The sequence below is a fragment of the Schistocerca gregaria genome, chromosome 1 (assembly GCF_023897955.1).
Source record: "Schistocerca gregaria isolate iqSchGreg1 chromosome 1, iqSchGreg1.2, whole genome shotgun sequence".
In the NCBI taxonomy this organism is placed as follows: Eukaryota; Metazoa; Arthropoda; class Insecta; order Orthoptera; family Acrididae; genus Schistocerca; species Schistocerca gregaria.
Window position 1 is genome coordinate 73187608 of NC_064920.1, and position 27723 is coordinate 73215330.

General features: G+C 39.8%; 1 protein-coding gene across 2 annotated transcripts in view; it reads left to right on the top strand.

Annotated features, from left to right (window-relative positions):
* Positions 1-27723, top strand: part of LOC126333765 (anaphase-promoting complex subunit 1) — a 353884-nt gene that overhangs the window by 71845 nt on the left and 254316 nt on the right. For both annotated transcript variants that reach the window (XM_049996770.1, XM_049996779.1), the window contains exons 6-8: positions 824-954; positions 2301-2572; positions 22325-22525. In XM_049996770.1, the coding sequence (XP_049852727.1) occupies positions 824-954; positions 2301-2572; positions 22325-22525 (604 nt within the window). The remainder of the gene's footprint in view (positions 1-823; positions 955-2300; positions 2573-22324; positions 22526-27723) is intronic.

Consider the following 27723-nt stretch of genomic DNA (forward strand, 5'->3'; position numbering starts at 1 on the left):
AGTCTCACTAAGGCTTTCACAGTCAGGCACTAAGCTCCAAACCTAGTCTGCAAATGGAGTTCCCATGCCTTATCTTCAAACACTCCTTATCCTTCGCTAAGGCTTTTATTATCTGTCATCCCGAAAATGAGACACATCCTACTAAAGACTCGAAAATGGTATTCTGTTGCCAGCCTAACCTATACCACATCCTAGTCTACCCCTATAGCTCTCCCCCATGCCATAGGTGTCATATCCCTGTAAATTATCCATGTACAAGACTTACCCAATTCACTGATCCAGCATATATCACTCCAGTCCTGTCAGAAGCTTACCCCATTCCATCAGAGACAGGGTCACTTGTGAAAGCAACCAAGTCTTGTGCCAGCTCTGCTAGAGTTACTACACAACATTTTCTGTGGGAATGACTGCCAACCAGCTGTCAACCAGAATGAATGGCCATTGTCCAACAATGTCCAAAACTAAGTTGACCACACGGTGGTGCAACATGATGCTGAGTACGACATGCTGGAGTTCAGTGGCTGTTTTGCAACCCATGCCATCTGGATCTTTCCCTCCAACTCGAGCATTTCTGAACTGTGTAGTTATCTGTGCAAAACATCCTTCATTCCCTCCAGGTGTGTGTGTGTGTGTGTGTGTGTGTGTGTGTGTGTGTGTGTGTGTGTGTGTGTCGTGTGAAAGCTAACAGCATTTCTATTTTCCTTTCTGTGCACCTGTCCATGACTCAATGCTTCTGCTATTTGGTGAGTGGTCTCCTTTACTCCTGAACCATAATTAACATCAGTGCAAATATAATAAGTTTGATGCTTTTTTTCCCTTGCAGTGACACTCTCAAATATATGTGATCCCTGCCAGAAAATTGTATTTGTCAGTGAGGAACCATCTGTATGTATGACATATGACTCAAATTGTGGACTTCACAGTGTGTGGAAAATAAGAAAGGTGCAATCAGAGGTAATTATTCAGTAATTTTAGTGTATAGGTTAAGTTAAAGATATAACGCTAAAAAAAAGCTAGAATCAGCTACACCTTTTTTTATGAATGATTTATTTCACCCTCATTAATTTTTGGTCTAGGTCCTTTGTCAGAGGTTGACGAGGTTTTTTTTTTTTGTATCCATTTCATATCTTTTATTCTGTAATTAAAAAAAAAATGGTTTTGTATTCTGCAAAAACTGTTACATTATATGCAAGATCCTTACATTTTATTTGGTTGAGGAGCAGCTTTACCTTATACACTACATCATAGAGATCTGCTTCATTGGTAGATGACATGACATGGATTATGTTTTGTGTGGCTTCTTGCAGTTTAAAGATTCACCGACACAAAAGCATATTTAAGGAGACAAAATGGCTATATTGGTATTTTACCAAACTTGAACAGAGGTTAATCCCGAAACTTCATGGAAACTCAAGTAAATGTTTCCACCTCTGCATGCTGTGAAAATTTTTGTTTGTATGTAAGAGAAACAGAATAATTTCTTCCATAGAAAAATGTGAAGTTATGAATGTAAACGTTTGTGAATCATTTGGAAAGTTACTCTGGTGCTGATTATGGGATTGGAGAATATGTTGCAGGTTATGAAGCAGCCCCATGGCCTCAGACTTTGCTATCCCAACTCACATCCACTTCTAGCCCTGCCCTGTGACCCTCGCTTTTCTCATTCTGCACTCTCAACCTTCTCTCTTGTGTTTCTCTCATCCTGTCACTATCTGCCACTCTGAATCCATTCCTCCACATCATTGTGCACTGCGTGCAAGGCCCCCTGTCTGTGCCAGAATGACTTCACAGACACCATATTTCTATCCAGTGCTCTTACTGCCTTTCCCTCTCTGATACCAGGCACCCTTCCTCACAATCCTTTAACCTGTCACCCAGTTGAGCTTCAGTGCCAGCACAAAGCAGTTGCCCAAGACATTGTACCCGTCCAGGTGCATATGTTTGTATGTTTATTCTGTTAGTTCTGAAGAAGGATTCATCAGGAAGCAAAACAACATTCTCACTTCAGGACATGCTGAATTGGAACCTTCACTCCTTCCATAATTTATATTTAACCAAGGACTTTCCTACCATATTTACTGTCACACTGTGTAGATATAGCAGTTTTTGCAGTATGAATTAGTGAACTCCGTCATATTAAAATCACAATAGTTGCTGATAAGCAAGGCCATATTGGTCTCTCATTTTAATAGAAGTATGAAATGAAATATTATAAAGTGCAATATTAGCCATAAGAGTGTTCTTTTAGCAGGTTAGTTGTTTAGCCTGTTTTTTATTTTTAATTTTTGTTTATTGACTAGGAATGTCGCTTCTTCTATCCTGATCAGTCCAATACTACATTGAACCACTCAAATGCATCCACATTTATGGGAAATGCAAGTGTTATATCCAATAGCAACCGTCTCTCTATTGGAGCCACACGTATTTCGGCTCCTGTTACTACTGCTGCTTCTCTTAGTGTGGCAAATGTCACTGGTGGCCTGGGATCTGTCTCGGGAATTGCGTCCTGTCGAGGCAGTCCAGTGCTGCCTTCCTCTGCTCGAACGTCTGCAAGCTCCTTCAGCCCTCTTGGGTAAGTTATAAAACATTGCTTTAAAAAGTGTAGCTATTATCAAAACTTTATACCAAAAGAAACACGTTAAAGCACCAGAAATTTGAAGAAATACATCTGTCAAAGTTGGCACTCTGCTGAAGATACATTTCTATTCAAAGCAGCATGATACCTCATGCACAGACTACTGATTTTGATTTTGATCTTGATCTATCTCAAATAAAAAATATTTGAGGTTTAATAATAAGTACACTGCTTTCGTTGTACTGATTTTTGTTTATTTTGAACTAGTTGTCTGCAAGAGACACTGGTTCTTAAGTAACCAAACATTGTAGGTGAAGATAAAATCACTTGCATGGAGTGTTGTGCACCAAACTTGTTTTTTAGTGTTGAAATTACATTTTACACTATTGACAATGTTAAGCACAATAAATAATTGTACTACACAATATTACAGGTTAAATGGATTTGCTTCTGAGGTACTTTCCATTTATGTTGTACAACAAACATTTTTTTGCCCCTCTGTAAACTAAACTCTAGGCAATGGACAGTAGTCCACACAGTAATTAGAATGCATAATTGTTACAGGACATATTGTTATGATGCCACAACTGTGCACTAGCAACTTATATTGAGAAACAAAATGTTTTACATTGTAAATAATATTTTAATGCAGTGGGTAATTGTGGTGACCCAGTGTAATGTTAAGTTTCCTCTATACAGCTTAAGCGTTTTTGTGGACTTACTTGTTGAAGAATGCTGGTTCTGCAGCGCCGATGTCTTCTGCTAGCACCGGACGCTTCTCCAAAGATTTCACTGCTATGAAGGGGAAATTTCACTCTCTCTCTCTCTCTCTCTCTCTCTCTCTCTCTCTCTCTCTCTCTCTCTCTCTCTCTTTCTCTCTCCTTATTCAAAAATACGCTACTCATGGAATATCATTCAATGCATCAGAACATATTTATTTCCACTTTGTACACAAAAAAAAAACTTAATGATGTAAGCCCATACATTACCTGGCACCCAAGATCAGTTTTTGAACACAATTAATACATAAGCTTTTACTATGGCTGATTATCCACGTTTAGTCCACGTACTCTCAACAGCAGTTCAACGCCTACTAAAACAGTCACTATCTTGAGTCACTCCATTTGTTTTTCAACAATACAAAGCTACATTACTCTTTGCAGCCAGCCACGGAGCTTCTGGGCCGTATGTGTTTATTCTTCGCAGGTCGCGCTGAACACTTGCCAATGCTGACGAACTATGTCCCTTCCACTTTTGCCTGCACAAACAATAAATGGGTGCAGTATCCCATGCTCATCTTTACGCCCTGCTTTAAAATAACGCGTGTTCGAAATGGCTGGAACACAAGTGTCTCCAGACTTTCGTAAAATACTGGGGGCACTACACAATATTGAACATAATAAAATGTTAAAATGTATAGTATTTAAGTATTGCAAGTTATGTTGTTGAAGTGTGTGGTTTAAAGAATAAGAAAGTAGATGTGTTAGGTGTTGCAAAACAACTCAAATCACTTAAGAAAGGCAAGTCCTCCAGTCCAGATTGTATACCGATCAGGTTCCTTTCAGAGTATGCAGACACAATAGCACCTTTCTTAGCAATCATATACAACCGCTCACTTGACAAAAGGTCTGTTCCTAGAGACTAGAAAGTAGCACAGGTCACACCAATATTCAAGAAAGGAAATAGGAGTAACCCATTGAATTACAGACCCCTATCACTGACCTCAATTTGCAGTAGGATCTTGGAGCATATACTGTACTCGAACATTATGAATCTCCTTGGAGAAAACAACTTATTGGTACATACAACACGCATTCAGAAAATATCATTCTTGTGTATTTTTGAATAAGAAGAGAGAGAGAGACAAGAAAGCAGGGCTCCTTATTCCCATGAAGTAATGAGTGCTGTTGACAAGGGATCTCAGATTTATCCCATATTCCTAGATTTCCAGAAGGCTTTTGATACTGTTCCTCACAAGCGACTATTAATAAAATTGCGTGCATATGGAGTATCGTCTCAGTTGTGTGACTGGATTCATGATTTCCTCTCAGAGAGGCCACAATTCATAGTGATAGATGGTAAATAATCGAGTAGAACGGAAGTGATATCTGGCATTCCGCAATTTAGTGTCATAGGCCCTCTGCTGTTCCCGATTTAAGTAAATGATCTAGGTGAAAATCTGACCAGCCCCCTTTTCAGATGACACTGTAATTTACCATCTAGTAAAATCGTTAGACAATCAATTCCAATTACAAAATGATCTGGAGAGAATTTCTGTATGGTGCGAAAGTGGCAATTGACACTAAACAAAGAAAAGTGCGAGGTCATCCAGAAGGGTAGTTAAAGAAATCAGATAAATTTTGGGTATAAGGTAAATCGCACAAATCTAAGAGCTGTCAATTTGACTAAATACCTAGGAATTACTATTATGAGCAACTTAAATTGGAAAGACCACATAGATAATATTGTGGGGAAGGCGAAACAAAGACAGGGCTTTGTTGACAGAATAATTAGAAGATGTGACAAACCCACTAAAGAGACAGCCTACTTTATACTTGTCCGTCCTCTATTGCTGTGTGGTGTGTGATCCTTACCAGGTAGGATTGACGGAGGACTTCGAAAAAGTGCAAAGAAGGGCAGGTCGTTTTGTGTTCTCACGCAATAGGGATGAGAGTGTCACTGAGATGATACGTGAGTTGGGGTGGCAGCCACTGAAACAAAGGCGGTTTTCTTTGCGGCGAGATCTATTTACGAAATTGCAATCACCAACTTTCTCTTCCAAATGCGAAAATATTTTGTTAACACCCATCTATGTAGGGAGAACTGATCATCATAATAAAATAAGAGAAATCAGAGCTCAAACAGAAAGATTTAGGTGTTCCTTTTTACCACACGCCATTTGAGAGTGGAATGGTAGAGAAGTAGTATGAAAAGGGTTTGATGAACCCTCTGCCAGGCACTTAAGTCTGAATGGCAGAGTAGTGTAGAAGCCCATTGTAGTTTAATTCAGTGTAGCAGTATGTGTCATAATGGCAGTTTTTGGGTATGTGGCATGTTCCTATTAACCAGCCACATACCCACAAACAGTCACAATGACATATACTGCTACATGGAACTAAACCACAACAGGCTTTCATGTTCTTTACCCCAAAAACGTCAACAATATAACTTGTAATACTTTAATACTATATATTTTAACCATGTACTCTGTGTTCAATATTGCCCATTGCTTAAAAATGTTATTTATAATGTAAAACACATTTGTCTCAATATAAGTTGCTAGTGCTCAGTTGTGGCCTCATAACCATATGTCCTGTAACAATTATGTATTCTAATTATTGTGTGTACTACTGTCCATTGCCTAGAGTTTAGTTTACAAAGATGCAAAACAATGTTTGTTGCACAACACAGATGGAAAGTACTCATTTCAACAGTGTCTCAGAAAAAAGATGCATTTCACCTGTAATACTGTGTAATTTAATTATCTATTATGCTTAGCATTGTCCGTTGTGTAAAGAGTAATTACAAAAATTAGAAACAAGTTTGTTGCACAACAAGCCATGCAAGTGATTATATCTTTGCCTCTAATGCTTGGTCACCTAAGAACCAGTGTCCTATGCAGATGCTAGTTAGTGGTTTCCTGAAGATTGCCTAATAAGCTGAGAAGTAGTTTGAAATAAATAAAAATGAGTAGAACAGAAACAGTGTACTTATTATTAATCCTTAAATATGGAAGTGTTCTACCAAGAAGTAACGAAAGAATCCATAAATAAACAAAAATGAGATTTGGGGAATTGATACCAGAGTGGAAAATGAAGCAAAGCTGTGCATGCAGCAAGGAATATTTTGATCATTAACACAAATTTATGTAATTGTTATGGGTGATAAGAACTGTAGAAGAGGCGGAGAAAATGCAGAAGACGAAAAAGGTAAAAGTAATGGAAGGACTGCCATGCTCAATAATCAAGGAAGTTGATGAGACTTAGGTACCAATTAGGTACATAATTTGTTTCTATGGTCAAAAATCTGTTTCTGTGGACAAAAACATATAATTAAGAGTCTATCAATTGAAACTGACATATAAACATGCAGTAGTGAGTGTACAGGAGAACTTGTCACTTCAATGTGATGGATATATTTACTATATGTGGTACAGAATTACATGTAACCTAGAGGAAACTGGAGCAGATGAAATTCTTTCAAAAGGGCAAAATGAAAATATGCAGCAAACACTTTCCCACTGTAGATTTTTTTCTGTAATGATGATGTAAGTCTAGAACTTTTAGCTCTCTTTGGCTCTTTTTTGGGGAATTTGATATTTGAGGGTGTGAGAGGACCTAAATACTGCCATTGTGTACCAGCTGGTGCATACAACAGCTCGATAGTTCATATGATGACAAATTATGAAAATATTTCCTCAGCATATATTGTAAGTAGACACATCTCCACTCCATTTTGAACAGAATTTTATCATAGAATGCAGCTGTGAGTTTATTGAAAACAAAAAAGTATGTGCATAAGGAAATATTGTCTGGCAACAACATTCGTGCCAAGACAAAATTGAGACAAGGAACTTGAGAACCAGTATGTAGAGCTGATGGGGTTAACAAATGGAAGATGTTTTCAGAACTTGCTACATTAGTGTTAATCACACTGTGCTGTTAACAATATTTTTAAACAGTGGTGTCAGCAGGAGACAGATGATTGTAATAGAGTCATATGTAAAATATTAACAACAGTGTACAGAAGTTAGTTATTGTATTGGAGATGGAATTGGACATGGAAGATAAAAGATAAGAAATGTAAAGTTTGGTGCATCACAAGGATCCATTGTGAGCATTTTCCCATTTATATGCTAGGTGAATGATTTCCAGTAGTCCTGCTAACTGTTACCTTATTCCAGAATGAGATTTTCACTCTGCTGTGGAGTGTGCGCTGATATGAAACTTCCTGGCAGATTAAAACTGTGTGCCGGACCGAGACTCGAACTCGGGACCTTTGCCTTTTGCGGGCAAGTGTTCTGCAAGGTCCCGAGTTCGAGTCTCGGTCCGGCACACAGTTTTAATCTGCCAGGAAGTTTCATATCAGCGCACACTCTGCTGCCGAGTCAGAATCTCATTCTGGAAACATCCCCCAGGCTGTGGTTAAGCCATGTCTCCGCAATATCTTTTCTTTCAGGAGTGCTAGTTCTGCAAGGTTTGCAGAAGAGCTTCTGTAAAGTTTTGAAGGTAGGAGACGAGGTACTGGCAGAAGTAAAGCTGTGAGGATGGGGTGTGAGTCGTGCTTGGGTAGCTCAGTTGGTAGAGCACTTGCCCCCAAAAGGCAAAGGTCCCGAGTTCGAGTCTTGGTCCGGCACACAGTTTTAATCTGCCAGGAAGTTTTTATTGCCTTATTATCATACCTGTTAGACACAGAGTGCAGTAAGCATAAGTACAAAGATACAAAGGTTAATTGAAAAGACAAACACTCATTTTCAGGATGAAAACTAGAACGTTAAATGCAGCAAAACCAATCTCATTCTTTTAAACCAAGTGGCAAAAGTAAATTGACTGACTGGAGTCAAGATATTCTGACAAGTGGCTTTTCTACATGTAAGCCTTTGGAAAGATGCGTAGATTTAGTTTTGTGTACTAAGGAGAATAGCACTGCATATAAATGCTAAAGCATTAAGAATTGTTTTATTTGGTTTAGTGTACTACTTACTTTTGCAGTTGCACGTGTGGCGGCAGCTACCAGATCAGTGGAAGAAGGGTCTTTATACTAAGAAAGAAAGCAGTAAGAATTATGGGGAAAGTAAAGCCAGTATCATGCAAAATCATTTTTACTAGTCATAATATTCTCGCTATTTATGTTGTCCACATATTATAAATAACGAGTGAAAAAGACAGTAAATACGTAAATGGAATTCATAATTAAAATACAAGACACAGCAAATGATTGACTTTGACAGCAAATAGCCCAAACAGCAAGGCAGCAGTTCATAATACATTACTGTTAAAGGAGCTGAAATTGTGTGGAAGTAAGTATAAAAAGGAGCATATACTGAAATGCCCATATAATATGGAACACAAATGAATTTGATATAGAAATGTGATGGTAAACTCCCTCAATGTTGTTGTTGTTGTTGTTGTTGTTGTTGTCTTCAGTCCTGAGACTGGTTTGATGCAGCTCTCCATGCTACTCTATCCTGTGCAAGCTTCTTCATCTCCCAGTACCCACTGCAACCTACATCCTTCTGAACCTGCTTAGTGTATTCATTTCTTGGTCTCCCTCTACGATTTTAACCCTCCACGCTGCCCTCCAATACTAAATTGGTGATCCCTTGATGCCTCAGAACATGTCCTACCGACCGATCCCTTCCTCTGGTCAAGTTGTGCCACAAACTTCTCTTCTCCCCAATCCTATTCAATACTTCCTCATTAGTTACATGATCTACCCATCTAATCTTCAGGATTCTTCTGTAGCACCACATATCGAAAGCTTCTATTCTCTTCTTGTCCAAACTATTTATCGTCCATGTTTCACTTCCATACATGGCACACTCCATACAAATACTTTCAGAAATGACTTCCTGACACTTAAATCTATACTCAATGTTAACAAATTTCTCTTCTTCAGAAACACTTTCCTTGCAATTGCCAGTCTACATTTTATATCCTCTCTACTTCGACCATCATCAGTTATTTTGCTCGCCAAATAGCAAAACTCCTTTACTACTTTAAGTGTCTCATTTCCTAATCTTATTCCCTCAGCATCACCCGACTTAATTCGACTACATTCCATTATCCTCGTTTTGCTTTTGTTGATGTTCATCTTATATCCTCCTTTCAAGACACTGTCCATTCCGTTCAACTGCTCTTCCAAGTCCTTTGCTGTCTCTGACAGAATTACAATGTCATCGGCGAACCTCAAAGTTTTTATTTCTTTTCCATTGATTTTAATACCTACTCCGAATTTTTCTTTTGTTTCCTTTACTGCTTGCTCAATATACAGATTGAATAACATCGGGGAGAGGCTACAACCCTGTCTTACTCCCTTCCCAACCACTGCTTCCCTTTCATGTCCCTCGACTCTTATAACAGCCATCTGCTTTCTGTACAAATTGTAAATAGCCTTTCGCTCCCTGTATTTTACCCCTGCCACCTTTAGAATTTGAAAGAGGGTATTCCAGTCAACATTGTCAAAAGCTTTCTCCAAGTCTACAAATGCTAGAAACGTAGGTTTGCCTTTCCTTAATCTTTCTTCTAAGATAAGTCGTAAGGTCAGTATTGCCTCACATGTTCCAGTATTTCTACAGAATCCAAACTGATCTTCCCCGAGGTCGGCTTCTACTAGTTTTTCCATTCGTCTGTAAAGAATTCGAGTTAGTATTTTGCTGCTGTGGCTTATTAAACTGATTGTTCGGTAATTTTCACATCTGTCAACACCTGCTTTCTTTGGGACTGGAATTATTATATTCTTCTTGAAGTCTGAGGGTATTTCGCCTGTTTCATACATTTTGCTCACCAGATTGTAGAGTTTTGTGAGGACTGGCTCTCCCAAGGCCGTGACTAGTTCCAATGGATTGTTGTCTACTCCGGGGGCCTTGTTTCGACTCAGGTCTTTGAGTGCTCTGTCAAACTCTTCACGCAGTATCGTATCTCCCATTGCATCTTCATCTACATCTACATCCTCTTCCATTTCCATAGTATTGTCCTGAAGTACATCGCCCTTGTATAGACCCTCTATATACTCCTTCCACCTTTATGCTTTCCCTTCTTTGCTTAGAACTGGGTTTCCATCTGAGCTCTTGATATTCATACAAGTGGTTCTCTTTTCTCCAAAGGTCTCTTTAATTTTCCTGTAGGCAGTATCTATCTTACCCCTAGTGAGATAAGCCTCTACATCCTTACATTTGTCCTCTAGCCATCCCTGCTTAGCCATTTTACACTTCCCGTCGATCTTATTTTTGAGACGTTTGTATTCCTTTTTGCCTGCTTCATTTACTGCATTTTTATATTTTCTCCTTTCATCAATTAAATTCAATATTTCTTCTGTTACCCAAGGATTTCTACTAGCCCTCGTCTTTTTACCTACTTGATCCTCTGCTGCCTTCACTGCTTCATCCCTCAGAGCTACCCATTCTTCTTCTACTGTATTTCTTTCCCCTATTCCTGTCAATTGTTCCCTTATGCTCTCTCTGAAACTCTGTACAACCTCTGGTTCTTTCAGTTTATCCAGGTCCCATCTCCTTAAATTCCCACCTTTTTGCAGTTTCTTCAGTTTTAATCTACAGTTCATAACCAATACATTGTGGTCAGAGTCCACATCTGCCCCTGGAAATGTCTTACAATTTAAAACCTGGTTCCTAAATCTCTGTCTTACCATTATGTAATCTATCTGATACCTTTTAGTATCTCCAGGGTTCTTCCATGTATACAACCTCCTTTCATGATTCTGAAACCAAGTGTTGCTGTGATTAAGTTGTGCTCTGTGCAAAATTCTACCAGGTGGCTTCCTCTTTCATTTCTTAGCCCCAATCCATATTCACCTGCAACTTTTCTTTCTCTCCCTTTTCCTACACTCGAATTCCAGTCACCCATGACTATTAAATTTTCGTCTCCCTTCACTATATGAATAATTTCTTTTATTTCATCATACATTTCTTCAATTTCTTCGTCATCTGCAGAGCTAGTTGGCATATAAACTTGTACTACTGTAGTAGGTGTGGGCTTCGTATCTATCTTGGCCACAATAATGCATTCACTATGCTGTTTGTAGTAGCTTACCCGCATTCCTATTTTCCTATTCATTATTAAACCTTCTCCTGCATTACCCCTATTTGATTTTGTGTTTATAACCCTGTAGTCACCTGACCAGAAGTCTTGTTCCTCCTACCACCGAACTTCACTACTTCCCACTATATCTAACTGTAACCTATCCATTTCCCTTTTTAAATTTTCTAACCTACCTGCCCGATTAAGGGATTTGATATTCCACGCTCCGATCCGCAGAACGCTAGTTTTCTTTCTCCTGATAATGACATCCTCTTGAGTAGTCCCCGCCCGGAGATCCGAATGGGCGACTATTTTACCTCTGGAATATTTTACCCAAGATGACGCCATCATCAGTAAAGCTGCATGCCCTCTGGAAAAATGATGGCAGTAGTTTCCCCTTGCTTTCAGCCGTTCGCAGTACCAGCACAGCAAGGCCATTTTGGTTATTGTTACAAGGTCCGATCAGTCAGTCATCCAGACTGTTGCCCTTGCAACTACTGAAGAGGCTGCTGCCCCTCTTCAGGAACCATACGTTTGTCTGACCTCTCAACAGATATCCCTCCGTTTTGGTTGTACCTACGGTACGGCTATCTATATCGCTGAGGCACGCAAGCCTCCCCACCAACGACAAGGCCCATGGTTCATGGGGGGAGGTGTACGGCAGCCGTAGTGTCACGTACGTGTACGCCACTGCCCGGCTCCGGGCGATGCAGAATGGAGCACGTAGTCCGTGAGGCACGTTCCCGACGTATCGCCTCGACGCTGTAGTGTATTGAGGAAAGACGTCTCGTTCCGATTCGGAGTTAAGACAGTTGTGTATCTGTTGTTATTCTTATTAATTTTTTTCACTTGCCACGTGGATGTACGTGTACGTATGTGGTCCAAGTACGTGTATCGGCACGCAGATGTACCTGCCGTCCCGTCCCTCAAATACAGTGATAAATGTGATGTGCAGATATAGTATAGAATTTTTCCTCTCTATGTTATGTGGAGTGTATATCTTATGTAGAAATAGCATATTGTAGATTTACTGACATTACCTGCATGTGTAATATAATACATGTTGAGAGCAAAAATTTAAATTTATACACTTACGAATTTTTATTGGACATTTCCACTGATATGGATAGTTTTGGACATGAATCCTCAAAATTCTGTTTAAATCCTGTAGAGAACTTGGAAAACATTGCCTCTGCATTGTTTCCTGCACAAGCTTCCTTCCAGCTTTTCTTTAACAATAAGTATCTTTGAAAATTTGTAGGAATGTTCTTTGTTGTTCTGCAGTTTAATGGGCTTTTCCAAACCAGATTTTATTATAACTTTTAGAGAAAAATAATCTGAGAGTGCAATATCATTTACAGATTTATCACAATGCCTTTTGTCTGTATTAGTGATCACGTGATCAATTAGTGATGATAAATTTTTTGTTACTCATGTGCACTGTTTGCCAACACTGAAAACTAAGAAAGCCATTCGTGAGGCTGCTACTGATTTCATCTATAATATTTGTGTTTATGTTTCCAAATAAAGTTATCATATTTTGGGGAGTTGAGAATCTGTGTAGAACAGTTAGCTTATTAAAAAAGATGCCTAGACTACCGCGAGTTGATTGGTATACACAAAAAAAATGGATATCTAAATAATCTAAGAGTGAAGAAAACCACTAAGAATGGCAGAAGCATTGAGTTGTTGATAAGAACATACAAAACGGAATTAAAATTTTGCCAGCTTTTGGAAGAAATCATTTGACAAGCTAGAGAACACACACACACACACACACACACACACACACACACACACACACACACTGAGACTTTATGCGGGCAACAAACACAGTGCAGTTTGGCTGGTGGGAGCGGAGGATGTGTTGTAAGGATAACTCCCATCTACGTGGCTCAGAAAAGCTGTTGCTGGGGGAAGGATCCAGCCATTGAGCTTGTACATGTTGTGCCCAGCAGCAAGTTGTGCCACGGAATGGTAAACTTTTTTCTTGGCCCTGGTCTGGTGGTGGCCATTTATTCTGGTGGGCAGGTGGTTGGTTGTAATGTCTACATAAAAAGCGGTTGTTGCTTGCAGCAGAGGTGACATGTGACTTAGCTGTTTTCATGTCACCATGCCCCTTATGGGGTAGGATAGGCCTATGACACGATTGGAGTAAAAAGTGCTGGGTGGGTGAATTATGCACGTCTTGTGCCAAGTTCTTCCACAAGGATATGGCCCATGTGACAAGGAATTTGCAGTGTGGGCTATCATAGAGATGCACCAGGATGCTGAATCAAGTGGACAGCAGAATAACGCTTTAGAAAGGGTCAGAAGGATCTTGGGTAGTGTGTTCCCCTCGTCTGGGCATGTTGACTGAAAAACAAAGCCCTGGTGAAGAACGTGGTTCAGCTGCTGCATCTGGGTGATAGCGTGTGATGAGGGGGTTGATCCTTTGGTCGGAGTTGAATTTATTGATGGTGTAGGTTATTCACAGGGGTTCAATGTGAAGAGAGGCGAGAATTTGATGAGTTGGTAAAGGATCCTCATGGAGGAGGGTGGCGTAAGTGGATGCAGAAAGTGAGGCCGAGAGCATGTTGTTTGAGGATCTGGAGGGACATATGTTATGTAGGAGGGGCAGAGATCCATGTAACATTTGCATAGCAAAGGATAGGGTAGACTAGGTGACTAGGTAGGGGGGGAGGGAGGGAGTGCCTGTCTGTGAAGGCCTGTGTGACACTTTCAGCCGAATGGGAAAGGGAATTCTTGTCACTAATGTCTTTATAATCTGGACTCAAGGACCAAGGCTGTATGGGAGTGATTTTTTGGTGCGAAAGGGGTGACAGTCATCAGAATGAAGGTGCTGTTGGTTGTTAGTGGTCTTAATAAACAGAAATGTTGATGTAGATCCATCAGAAAGGTCAATGCCTAAGAGAGTGGCTTGTTGGGTTGAAGAGGTCCATGTGAAGCAGATGGGAAATAAATGTGTTCAGATTGTGAATGAACAGGGATATGGTGCCTTGGTCCTTGAGTCCAGATTATAAAGATGTTAGTGAACTTCAACCATGGGTTTGGGAGGCTAGGAGGGTTTCTTATAGATGGTCAATAAACAGGTTGGCATAGGAGACTGCCACATGGGTGTCCTTGACTGTGCTGTGGAGTTTTTAATAAGTTGTGTGTGAGGATATAGTTGCTAATGTCTATGAACAATGAGATAGTGTGTTTGGAGTTGGAAGAATGTTGGGAGATAAAGTGTTTGATAGCGGCAAGACAATGGGTGTGATGGATGTTGGTGGATAGGGAGGTGGAATCAACAGTGACGAATATGGATCCCAATGGGAAAGGGGTGGAGATGTTTGAGAGTCAATGAAGAAAACAGTTTATATTTTTGTAAATAAAATAGAAAGAAACTTCCACATGGGAAAAATATATTAAAAACAAAGATGCCAAGACTTACCAAGCGGGAAAGCGCCGGCAGACAGGCACAATGAACAAAACACGCAAACACACACACAGAATTACTAGCTTTCGCAACCGATGGTTGCTTCTTCAGGAAGGAGAGGGAAAGACGAAAGGATGTGGGTTTTAAGGGAGAGGGTAAGGAGTCATTCCAATCCCGGGAGCGGAAAGACTTCCCTTAGGGGGAAAAAAAGGACAGGTGTACACTTGCACGCGCGCACACACACACACACACACACACACACACACACACACACACACACACACACACACACACACATATCCATCTGCACATGTTGGTGTCTGTGTATGTGCGGATGGATATGTATGTGTGTGTGTGTGTGTGTGTGTGTGTGTGTGTGTGTGTGTGTGTGTGTGTGTGTGTGTGTGCGAGTGTACACCTGTCCTTTTTTTCCCCCTAAGGGAAGTCTTTCCGCTCCCGGGATTGGAATGACTCCTTACCCTCTCCCTTAAAACCCACATCCTTTTGTCTTTCCCTCTCCTTCCTGAAGAAGCAACCATCGGTTGCGAAAGCTAGTAATTCTGTGTGTGTGTTTCTGTGTTTTGTTCATTGTGCCTGTCTGCCGGCACTTTCCCGCTTGGTAAGTCTTGGAATCTTTGTTTTTAATATAGTTTATATTTTTGATATGAGAAGCTAGGCTTAGAGCAGTTGGTTGGAGATTTTGGTTGCCAAGAGTGGAAATTATTTTATTATTTTATTTTAATTATTTTATGTTGATGTCCATGTTTCTGGTGGCTCCATCCATACCAGCCATATTAAACTCGCTGACTACCAAAACTACCTGCAATTTGGCAGCTGTCACTCCTTTCACACCAAGAAATGCTCCCATACAGCACTGGCCACTTGTGGAAGGCGTATCTGCAGTGACTAGAGTTTCATTGTTCACTGTGCTGAAGGTTTCATAAGGGCTTTCAAAAGCAGACACATCTCCCTAAATGTAGTCTGCAAACAAGTTTTCCTTGTCAACACCTCTAATCCTCCAACCACAACCAAGAATCGACTACAAAGGAGCACCCAATATTAAACTGGACTAGAGCAGCTGAGCCGTACCTTTGACTGGGCTTTGATTGTCTTTCGTCATACCCAGAAATGAGGGACACACCAACCAAGACCCTTGTCACCCTACCTAAATTGGTATCCCATCATCCTCAACATATACAACATCCTGGTCGACCACTATACTACTCCACTCCCAACCCCTTGCCACAGGGGTCAACACTATGGAAGGCCCACATGCAAGACCTGCCCGATTAGACCACCTGTCAAAGCAGCCATGACATATACCAACTCTTCTGCAATCACAGCACAGGTTTTTATTCCAGCATGACACCCAAGCACCTGTCCACCAAAGTGAATGGCCACCACCAGGTTGTGACAAAGAACAATGTTGACCACCCAGTAACACGACTCACAGCTGAGTGAAACTGGGTATAATTCAACAGCTGCTTCACATCCTGTGCTATCTGGACTTTACGTCTAGCACCAGCTTTTCTAAATTATGTTGATGGGAATTATTCTTATAACTTCCTCTGCTCCCGTAATCCATCTGGTCTTAATCTGTGCTAATCCTCTGTCCCCACATACTTTATTCAACATTTTTCCCCTTCATCTGTCTCATCAGTTCGTCTCAGTCTATGTCACCATGCACCATGTCATTCCATTGTATGCTGCACCTCACTGGCTCTGGTGTTTGTATATCACATGCCTAAACAATGCACCTTCCAACTGCCCCTTCTGCTTTCCTAGCCAGCACACCTGCTGACTCTCTCTTAGCTGTTAACTATCCAACCCAGTCCTCCCTCTCACTTCCCACCTCTTCCCCTCTGCCCACCCAAACTGACACAAGTCTTACCCCAGTCCACATGCCGAACTAAAATCATGGCATCGTGTGTCTAGCCAGCAAAATATAAGGTGTTTGTGTCGGGATTTCTTCTGTTTGGTGTGTGCCTGTTAACAACTCAATGTTTTTGCTATTCAGTGAGTAATCTCCTTTACTATTACATCATTTGAATGAACCAGAACTACACCAACAAACTCTCCGTGTCTGTTCGGGATAACTTCGAAGTATTTTGGTATAAGAGACCTATGGTCTCTGATGGCTCATTACAAAGTAATAATGTTGTTATGATTTTTTCAGTTTATTACCACAATCACCCTGGTTTCTGTGAAAATGCCTTTACAGCAGTAAAGATGCCTATAATACGCAGAAACCAAAAAATACAGTACACAACAGAGAGTAATTCAACAACCATATGATGAAATGCAACGTTTTGCTCAGTTTGTGTTCAAATTGTTCTGTCAGTGTGCAATACAGCACGTAACAAATGTAAAACTTTCCTCACACAGAATTGTTCAAAATTGTTATCACCATGATCACAGCAGCATGTACAGCAAATGCAGTATCGACTGTTTTACATGCTCCAGAACTCTAGGGTTTTGAAGTACTGCTTCTGCAGCTGTGATAATCCCAACAGCCAGTTCTGTGTGTGTATTGCTTTGAATCTCGTCAACTAGGCTCTTCACATGGCCCCAGGAGAGGAATTACATCATCATCATCATCATCATCATCATCATTTAAGACTGATTATGCCTTTTAGCGTTCAGTCTAGAGCATAGCCCCCTTATAAAATTCCTCCATGATCCTCTATTCAGTGCTAGCATTGGTTCCTCTTCTGATGTTAAACCTATTACTTCAAAATCATTCTTAACAGAATCCAGGTACCTTCTCCTTGGTCTGCCCCGACTCCTCCTACCCTCTACTGCTGAACCCATGAGTCTCTTGGGTAACCGTGCTTCTCCCATGCGTGTAACATGACCCCACCATCTAAGACTGTTTGCCCTGACTGCTACATCTATAGAGTTCATTCCCAGTTTTTCTTTGATTTCCTCATTGTGGACACCCTCCTCCCATTGTTCCCATATACTAGTACCTGCAATCATCCTAGCTACTTTCATATCCGTAACCTCAACCTTGTCGATAAGGTAACCTGAATCCACCCAGCTTTCGCTCCCATACAGCAAAGTTGGTCGAAAGATTGAACGGTGCACAGATAACTTAGTCTTGGTACTGACTTCCTTCTTGCAGAAGAGAGTAGATCGTAGCTGAGCGCTCACTGCATTAGCTTTGCTACACCTCGCTTCCAGTTCATTCACTATGTTGCCATCCTGTGAGGATATGCATCCCAAGTACTTGAAACCGTCCACCTGTTCCAACTTTGTTCCTCCTGTTTGGCACTTAATCCGTTTATATTTCTTTCCCACTGACATTACTTTCGTTATGGAGATGCTAATCTTCATACCATAGTCCTTACATTTCTGATCTAGCTCTGAAATACTACTTTGCAAACTTTCAATCGAATCTGCCATCACAACTAAGTCATCCACATATGCAAGACTGCTTATTTTGTGTTCACATATCTTAAACTCACCCAGCCAGTCTATTTTTTTCAACATATGATCCATAAATAATATGAACAATAGTGGAGACAGGTTGCAGCCTTGTCTTACCCCTGAAACTACTCTGAACCATGAACTCAATTTACCGTCAACTCTAACTGCTGCCTGACTATTCATGTAAAGACCTTTAATTGCTTGCAAAAGTTTGCCTCCTATTCCATAATCTCGTAGAACAGACAATAACTTCCTCCTAGGAACCCGGTCATATGCCTTTTCTAGATCTATAAAGCATAGATACAATTCCCTGTTCCACTCATAACACTTCTCCATTATTTGCTGCAAGCTAAAGATCTGGTCCTCATAACCTCTAAGAGGCCTAAACCCACACTGATTTTCATCCAATTGGTCCTCAACTAATACTCTCACTTTCCTTTCAGCAATACCTGAGAAGATTTTACCCACAACGCTGATTAAAGATATACCTCTGTAGTTGTTACAATCCTTTCTGTTTCCATGTTTAAAGATAGGTGTGATTACTGCTTTTGTCCAGTCTGATGGAACTTGTCCCGACTCCCAGGCCATTTCAATTATCCTGTGTAGCCATTTAAGACCTGACGTTCCACTGTATTTGATGAGTTCCGACTTAATTTCATCCACCCCAACTGCTTTATTGTACTGCAATCTATTGACCATTTTCTCCACTTCTTCAAATGTGATGCTATTTCCATCATCATTCCTATCCCATTCTACCTCGAAATCTGAAACATTGCTGATCGTATTTTCACCTACATTGAGCAACTCTTCAAAATATTCCCTCCATCTGGCCAAGGAATCCACAGGATTGACCAGCAGTTTTCCTGACCTGTCCAACCCTTTCGAAGACTGCTAATTACACTCCAGAATGTTTTTCCAGTAGCTTGAGCCATAGTCTCCAACCTGTTTCCAGTCTCCCCAAGATTTCTTCTTGGATGCTGCAATTATCTGTTTGGCTTTGTTTCTTTCGTCAACATAACTCTCTCTGTCTACCTGAGTTCTAGTGTGTAGCCATTTTTGATACGCCTTCTTTTTCCTTTTACAGGCTGCCTTAACTGTGTCATTCCACCAAGCTGTTTGCTTCATCCTACTTTTACACACTACTGTTCCAAGACATTCTTTAGACACTTCTACTACTGTGTCCCTGTACCTTGTCCATTCCTTTTCCAATGACTGTAATTGACTACATTCAACTAACTGGTACCTTCCTGAGATGGCTGTTATGTACTTGTGCCTGATTTCCTTATCCTGAAGTTTCTCCACTCTTATCCTCCTACATATGGACCTGACCGCCTGCATTTTCGGCCTCACAATCCCAATTTCACTGCAGATTAAATAATGATCAGTGTCATCAAAGAATCCCCTTACTACACGTGTGTCCCTCACAGCCTTCCTGAATTCCTGATCTGTTATTGTATAGTCAATGACAGAATCTGGTTCCCCTGCCTTCCCAAGTATACCGGTGAATGTTATTATGTTTAAAAAAAGAAGTTTGTGGTTACTAAGCCCATACTGGCACAGAAATCCAAGAGTTGTTTCCCGTTCCTGTTGGCCTCCATATCCTCTCCAAATTTACCCATAACCTTTTCATACCCTTCTGTTCGATTTCCAATCCTGGCGTTAAAATCACCCATGAGCAGAAAACTGTCCTTGTCCTTTACTCTAACAACTACATCAGTGAGTGCCTCATAAAAACTATCCATCTTATCTTGATCTGTCCCTTCACAATGCAAATATACTGACACAATCCTAATTTTCTTGCTAGACACTGTCAAATCTATCCACATCAGTCGTTCGTTTACATACCTTACTGCAACTACGCTGGGTTCCATTTCTTTCCTGATGTAAATCCCTACACCCCATTGTGCTATTCCTGCTTTGACTCATGACAGGTAGACCTTGTATTCTCCCACTTCCTCTTTTTTCTCACCCCTTACCCGAATGTCACTAACAGCTAAAACGTCCAGCCCCATCTTACTTGCAGCCTCTGCCAGCTCTACCTTCTTCCCAGAGCAGCCCCCATTGATATTAACAGCTCCCCATCTCATTACCATTTGTTTGCCAAGTCGTATCTTAGGAGTCCCTGGTTTGTCAGTTAGAGGTGGGACTCCGTCACCACCAAAGGTCCGAGGAATTTTGCTCTGATTGTTGCCAGCATCATATTTATAGTACCAGGCAAGCAGGTTGCTAGCCTTACTTGCCCCGAGTCCCATTGGGTTTTACCCCTAACGGTTGAGGGATGAACCGGTGGCTTTGGTAGTCTTTGCTGTATAAGCACAAAGGTGACCACAACTCAGAATATGTCCGAGATGCCCAGCCTTATTCCAAAGTAACTGGTACCCCGACTGTCGGGACCACTTACTTGGCCATTCATACGTTGCCCGTGGTTCATGAACTAGGAGATGACTACAGGAACCCACACCAGGAATTACATTGGTGTAATATCTGCTCACTGAGCTCAGCTGGCCATGGAACCAGGACCACTGTGACCAACCCATTCTCACTCATATGAAATGCAATGACTCTTTAATGAGCCGCCAGAGGCCCCTTATACCAGAATATACAGAAGATATCTCTCAATAACCTCTGAAAGTTTGTCAGCAGAGTTCTGGTTCACCATATACTGATTGTCTCTCCTAAGGATCATCAGGCACATTTTCTGTTATATTTTGGCAGATATTTGCAATTTCGTTTTTGCATTGTGTAGATGGTGTCAGCCCGGACAATTAATGCTCGCCATGTCCTTCATGTGATGCCTAGTGTTAACAACATAAAGCACCTTCCTGATTACAACCAAAATCACTTTTTAATTTGGAATTTGATGTGCCCATTTGATAGAGTGGTCCCAAATTAGTTTAGTCTGATATTTGTTTTATCAGTAAGTATTAACAGGGACTAAAACATGAGGAATGAACTGCAATCCAGCAATCAGCGTGTGCCGAGACAGTGCCGTTGCTGCTGGTGTACTTATTAAGGAGATTTTTCCCATTCCTACTAAAGCGTATTGATAAAACAAATATTGTACTAGATTAATGCAAGGCTGTTTTATCAAATGGGCATGTAGACTCCATTTACATGACAGAAAAACGAAATTGCAAATATCTGCTGAAACACCAGAGAAAATGCACCTGACAACTCTTAGGAGAGACTTCCTGTATGTACCTCAAGTTGATGTATTTCATGTTATTGACTGCATGGTTTAATGAAGAATATTTGCAAATGTACAAGTTCCAGTTTTATGTATTGTTGTCATTATTTTTTTTCCGATACCTAGTAAACATGCTTTCTGGGACATTGAAAGCTATGTTTTGTTGGCTAGTTAGGGAAGTTTCTAAATAGATAGAGACGTTGGTTAGATTTGGGCACCTGCTGTTGGATCCTATCATAGGAAAGAGCCTGGCCTGGTTCTTCTGCCCAAGTGTGTGACCACGTGCAACCAAAGACCTAGTCCCCTACACTGTCACTAATCAGCAAACCACCACTTCGTATTCCTGCTTTGTGAAACCCTACGTATTGATAGTTCCAACTGATATCAGTGCAACGCACCCAAAGTCAGCCATCATCATTGCTATCACCAGCCCCGCATCAATCTGTGGTGCCTGGCCATGTGTTATGAATTATTCAGCAGGTGCAGACATATTAATTACACATCTCAATAACACTGTGGCATATTGTAAAAAACCATTTGTTGTGTGTTCATGTACATAAAAGTTTTAATAAAATTCCTGTTTTTAAATCATCTTTCCTTATTGTACATTTCTAAGATGATTGGCTCATTTGTGTATTTGGTAAGTGGTTGATCATATACAATAACCTAATTTACTGTTGAAGATCCTGTTTTGTTAGCTTTCTGCTTTTCGGGAAGCTACTTTAAACTGAGGCAATATCAATAATTTTAGAATATGGATGTTTGGATTTGTAGGATTAGTGTGAGTAGGCAATAACAATTGTGCTTTTTTGTTTTTATTGTCATTGCACCAATTTTAGACATTTTAATGTCATACTACTCTCATTGTTTCAGTGCGGTCTTGATAAACCTTGCCATTTGAAGGATAATTTTTAATTTTTAACAGCTAGTTAAAAAGGTGCCTTTTTATCATGCAGGAACCGTGCAGCATCTCCAGGTGAGGCATTTGCACTGTTATCACCAGCCTCTTCTTGCCGTTCTGTCCGTCGTCCATCTGGTAGCCCCCTCTCTCTTGCAGACTCAAGACTGACAGTCAGTCAGGCTACTGACTACCATGTTATACCAAAACCATTGTATCCAGAACTTTGCATTGAACATGTTTGGACAGAAAAATCAAGGTAAGTAGTTACTAAAATAAAATGAAAAAAGATTGTGAGGATATATTTAGCATCTCATAATAATAATAATAATAATTCAGTTGAGAGACAAAGTTACTCAAATACATGCAGGTATGGATATTATCTCGAACAGAACAGAACACAAGTGGCGACAATGATAAGTGTATGGTAGAACAAACTGTTCTTCCAAAGGCTGTTTGCAATTCTGTGAATAGTAGTTGATATATTGAGCTTTCGACATGTTTGTTTGCAGCCTGTGCTATTAAAATTATTTATTGATTAGCATACAAAAGCAGTTGTCAGGTTGCAGGCTTGTTCATCAAAAGACATCAGCTAATCTGTTGAAGTAACATTACACTAGAAGATGAGAATAGCAATCAGAGAAGTTGTCAACAACTGGGCCTCTAAAAGTGGAATTTTCTGGAACCAGAGTTCCTTATTGCTGTGGGCCATTAGTGAAAGTGTAACAGAACACGTAAAAGAGCAACATATTAATTTTATATTTCTTTGTTGGTAGGGCTTTACCAAACACTAATACCATTCACATTTGACAGCACAGACAATTAACAGAGTTTTCTTTCCTCTTTTTTTCCCACAGTCATATTCGTTTGAATGTTAAAATCAAAGACTGGAAAATTTGAGATGGAATAACAACAGTATGAATTGTTAGGTTGCTACTCAGCACATAAAGGTGTTGAGTGGCAGACAGGCACATTGGAATAAGACGTTATAGCTATTGGACTAAGTCCTTTGTCAGCTGAAGACAAAACGCACATGCATGTGTGTGTGTGTGTGTGTGTGTGTGTGTGTGTGTGTGTGTGTGAATGTCTGGCACTCAGCATCTCCTGTATATGATGAGTATCATTCTATCTATGTCAGTTGGATGTCACTTAGTTATACTATCATAAACAGTACCACTGTGGATAATGAACGTATTTGAAATGATTATAAAATGTTACTGGGAGCTAATTTTCACTAAGTGTTAGTGGGATAATGTACACAGTTGTGCACAAACACAAAGTACAACATCTGCTCACTATCCAAATAAAGAGGAGAAGTGATTTAACAGGTTATGAAACATTGTAATTGTTGCTGTAGCTGTTGTTGTTTTTGTTATGATTGTCTTCAGTATGAAGACTGGTTTGATGCAGCCCTGTTAGCTAGTCTATCGTGTGCAACCCTTTTCACTTATTCCATTTGAACCTGCTTAATGTACTCAAGCTGTGGTCGCTTTCTACAATTTTTACCCACAGCTTTTCCCTCCATTACAAAACTGGCAATCCCTTGGTGCCACCTGTCATATCCTATCAACTGATCTCTTCATTTAGTGAGGTTTTCCCCTGTTAGTTTCTGAACCTACTCAAAAGTTATTTGATGTGCTCCTTTAACCCTCAGTATTCTTCTGCAGCATCACATTGTGAAAGCTTCTGTTCCCCTCATCTGAACTGTTTATCATCTACATTTCGCTTCCATACAAGGCTTGATTCCAGACATACACCACCAGTAAAGATTCTCAAACAATAAAAGGTTTTTTGAGGTTAACAAAGTTCCTTTTTTCAAAAATGATGTTCTTGCTATTGCCGCTCTGTTTTATAATCCATCTTCCTTGGCCATTACATTATGTTGTTGCCATATAGCAAATATCATCAGATACTTTTAGTGTCTCATTTCCTAATTTTATTCCCTCAGCATTGCCTGATTTAAATTGACTATTTCCATTAACTTTGTTTAATTTTGTTGTTCATCTTATAATCCCTTTCAAAGAAAATAACAGTTCCATTCAACTTATCTTCCAATCCATTTCCCTCCACAAAAGAATTACAATGTTTTCAGCAAACATCAGAGTTTTAATTCCTTCTCTCTGAACTTTATTTCCTTTTCCCCGTTTCTCCTTGATCCCCTTTCTGTGTGATCTGTGGACGGGTTGGATGACACTTCAGGTAGACTAAGACCCTGTCTCACTTTGTACTCTATCACTGATTCTGTTTCGTGTCCTTAGAATGGTGTGTCTATAGTCTGGTTTCTATACATGTTGCAAATAAATTTTCACTCTCTGTATTTTATCCAGACTGTTATGTTCAGAATTTCAAACAGTTTAATCCAGTCAGCATTGTCAAAAACTTTCTCTAATTTTAGATATCCTATAAATATAGGTTTACTTACCTTTAGCCTATATTCTAAAATAAGTCGTGGTGTCTCTATTGTCTCATATGTTCCTACATTTTTTCCAAAACTCAAATTGATCTTCCCCATGGTCAGCCTCTTATGTACTCATGTAAATAATTCATGCCAGTATTTTTCAAGCGTAGTGTATTAAACTGATAGTTCAGTATAATTCACACCTGACAGCGTCTGTTTTCTTCAAAATTGTAATTATTGCATTCTTCTTGAAGTTTGAGGTTAATTTGATAGTCATATATCGTACAAATCAGGTAGAATAGTTTTGTCAAAGCTGACATCCCAAGGATTTCAATAATTATGAGTAAATGTTGTCTATTCCATGGTCCTCGTTTCACTTTAGGTATTTTAGTGCTCTGTCATATTTCCCATTTAATATTCATTTACATCCTCCTCCTTCTCTGTTAATATTGTCTTCAAGTATGTTTTCCTTGTATAGGCGTTTTGTATATTTCTTTCATCTTTCAGCATTCCATTCTTTACTTAGTACTGGCATGCCATCTGAGCTCTTGTATTCACCAGCTGCTTCTCTTTTCTCCAAAGACCTCTTTACTTTTGCTGTTGACAGCATCTATCTTCCCTCTCACGATGTTTGTAGAGCCTTGCATTTGTCCTCCAGCCATTTTGCAAATTCTAACAGTTTCAGTTTTTAGACACCCATTTTCTGTTTCACATGCTTCGTTCACTGCATTTTTACATTTTCTCCTGTTGTCAGTTAAATTCAGCATATGATAAGTTATCCAAGTATTTTTACTGGGCCTTGCCTTTTTGATCTTCTGTTGCTCCTACTATTTTATTTCTCAAAGCGACTCATTTGTTGTCTATTGTATTTCTTTCCCCTGTTTCTCACGTGCTCCATTTGAAAATCTCCACCGCAAACAGTTTTTTCAGTTTATCCTGGTGCCATTTCCTACATTCCCTCCCTTTTTACAGTTTATTCAGTTTTAATCTGCAGTTCATAACCAATCAATTATGACTTGACTCTGCATCTGCTCTTGAAAATGGTTTGCAGTTTAAAACTTGAATTCAAAATTTCTGTCTTTCTTTATCTGAAACCTTCTCTTGCCTTTAGGTCTCTTCCACATATACAACTACCTTTCATGATTCTGAAACCACCTGTTGGAAATGATTAAATCATGCACTGTGTAAATTTATGCCAGACAGCTTATGCGTTTTTCCCTTTCTGCCAATCGTAACTCTCCCACTACTATTCCTCTTTCCTTTCCTGCACTCAAATTACATTCTTCCATCACAATTAGTTTGTCTCTCTTTCAATCATGTGGATAATATCTTTTATCTCATCATATGTTCCTTCAGCTGCTTCATCTTCTGTAGAACATGTAGACATATAGATTTGTGCTAATGTGGTAGGTGTTGACATTGTGTCTATGTCTTGTATGATAATGCATTCACTATGCTGTTCATTGTAACTTACCTGCATTCCTGTTTTCTTATTCATTATTAGGCCCACTCCTGTGTGACCCCTATTTGATTTTGTGTTTATTAGCCTGTACTCACATTAGTCAGAAGTTCTATTCTTCCTCTATATCCGTTTTGAGTGAATCCATTTCCCTTTTTAAACTCACCTTACTAAAGGATCTAAAATTCCGTGCTCCGACCCACAGAACGATGTTTTGTTTTTCCTAATGGATAGCATCTGCCTGATAATCACTGTCTGGAGATCCAGTTGGTGAACTGTTCTTCTGGCATATTTTACTCAAGTGACTGCCGTCATAATTAGCCCAGCAGCAGAGCTGCATGTCCCCAGGGAAAGGGGACAGGGACGGGGAGGGAGGGGCGGGGGGAGCAGAACAGGTGTTTGCAGTTTGATAGTTTGATATCACATAGCAAGGACAGGTCAGTCAGTTCTTCAGACTGTTGCCCCTATAACCATGGTGTACTGCTTCAGGAACTACAAATTTGTCTAGCCTCTCCACATATATCTCTCTCTAGTTGTTTCACCTATGATAGGGCTGTCTTTATCATAGAGGCACAGAGACCACTGCATCTCAGCAAGATTCATGGTTCATAGGAGTCCTAGTATTTTTCTGTTATATCCTAAAAGTTTACCAGAGGCAGTTGTAAAACACATTTCTCTCCATAGTTACTGACAGGGCCTTACCAAATAGTCACATGATGATAATAGGATTTTTGTAGAGTCTTAGCTTGCAGTTGCCAAGGATAAAGGTCCTGTTACATGATCAAATAATTTGTTAAACTTTACTATGTTTGTCAAATATTTGACTGTGTATGGTGATGTGTTTTTTAAATGTAGCGTGTGTTTGCTGTGTTTGAGGGAAGTTTCAATTGTCAGCAGATTTGACAAGACAGCGGACATTGTTTGTGTTGATGCTTTGCTGTGCGTTTGAGAGCACTGGCAATTAACAAAATGACAGAGCTGCTGTATCTTTTCCAGTCATATATTATGCAAGAAGAGATTAAGATGAAAATAAATATTCTATGCACAACATACAAGCAGGAGTGCAATAAAATAAATCGAAGCTCACTGGTTCCTAGATGTACAATGTTTGTTACCACATTATGGTATTTTAATGAACTTTCAGTAGTGAACTAAGTAGAAGAGGATAAATCTTTACATAGCTGTGTATTTTTTTTTTTCATCGTGAGGGATGAGAAAAGTGGTAGTCCAGCCAGTGTAGGAATTAAGGAGAAAAAGCTTAGTCTCAAATTTTTGTGCAGTGGGAGGGGAGAATATGCATGAACAACATACTAAACATCCCCATCTGTTGTATGAGAGCAAGTGAGTGGGGTGCCTTTAAAGGTCAGTTCCTTCATTTTTCTTGAATACATTGAGAACTGCAGCTTGTAATGTAGTGAAGATGTTTCCCAGTGCAGAATGAAACTAAATTTAATTTCCTATAGTTCTATTTATGTTTTCTCTAGGACTAACAGTTTCTGCATTGCAAGGGATGGAAAAATTGCAAACTATTAAATATAGTGTTGTAATCGTGTAAAGTTAATATTTATCATTAAGCAAATTGCATTAAGAACAAATACAA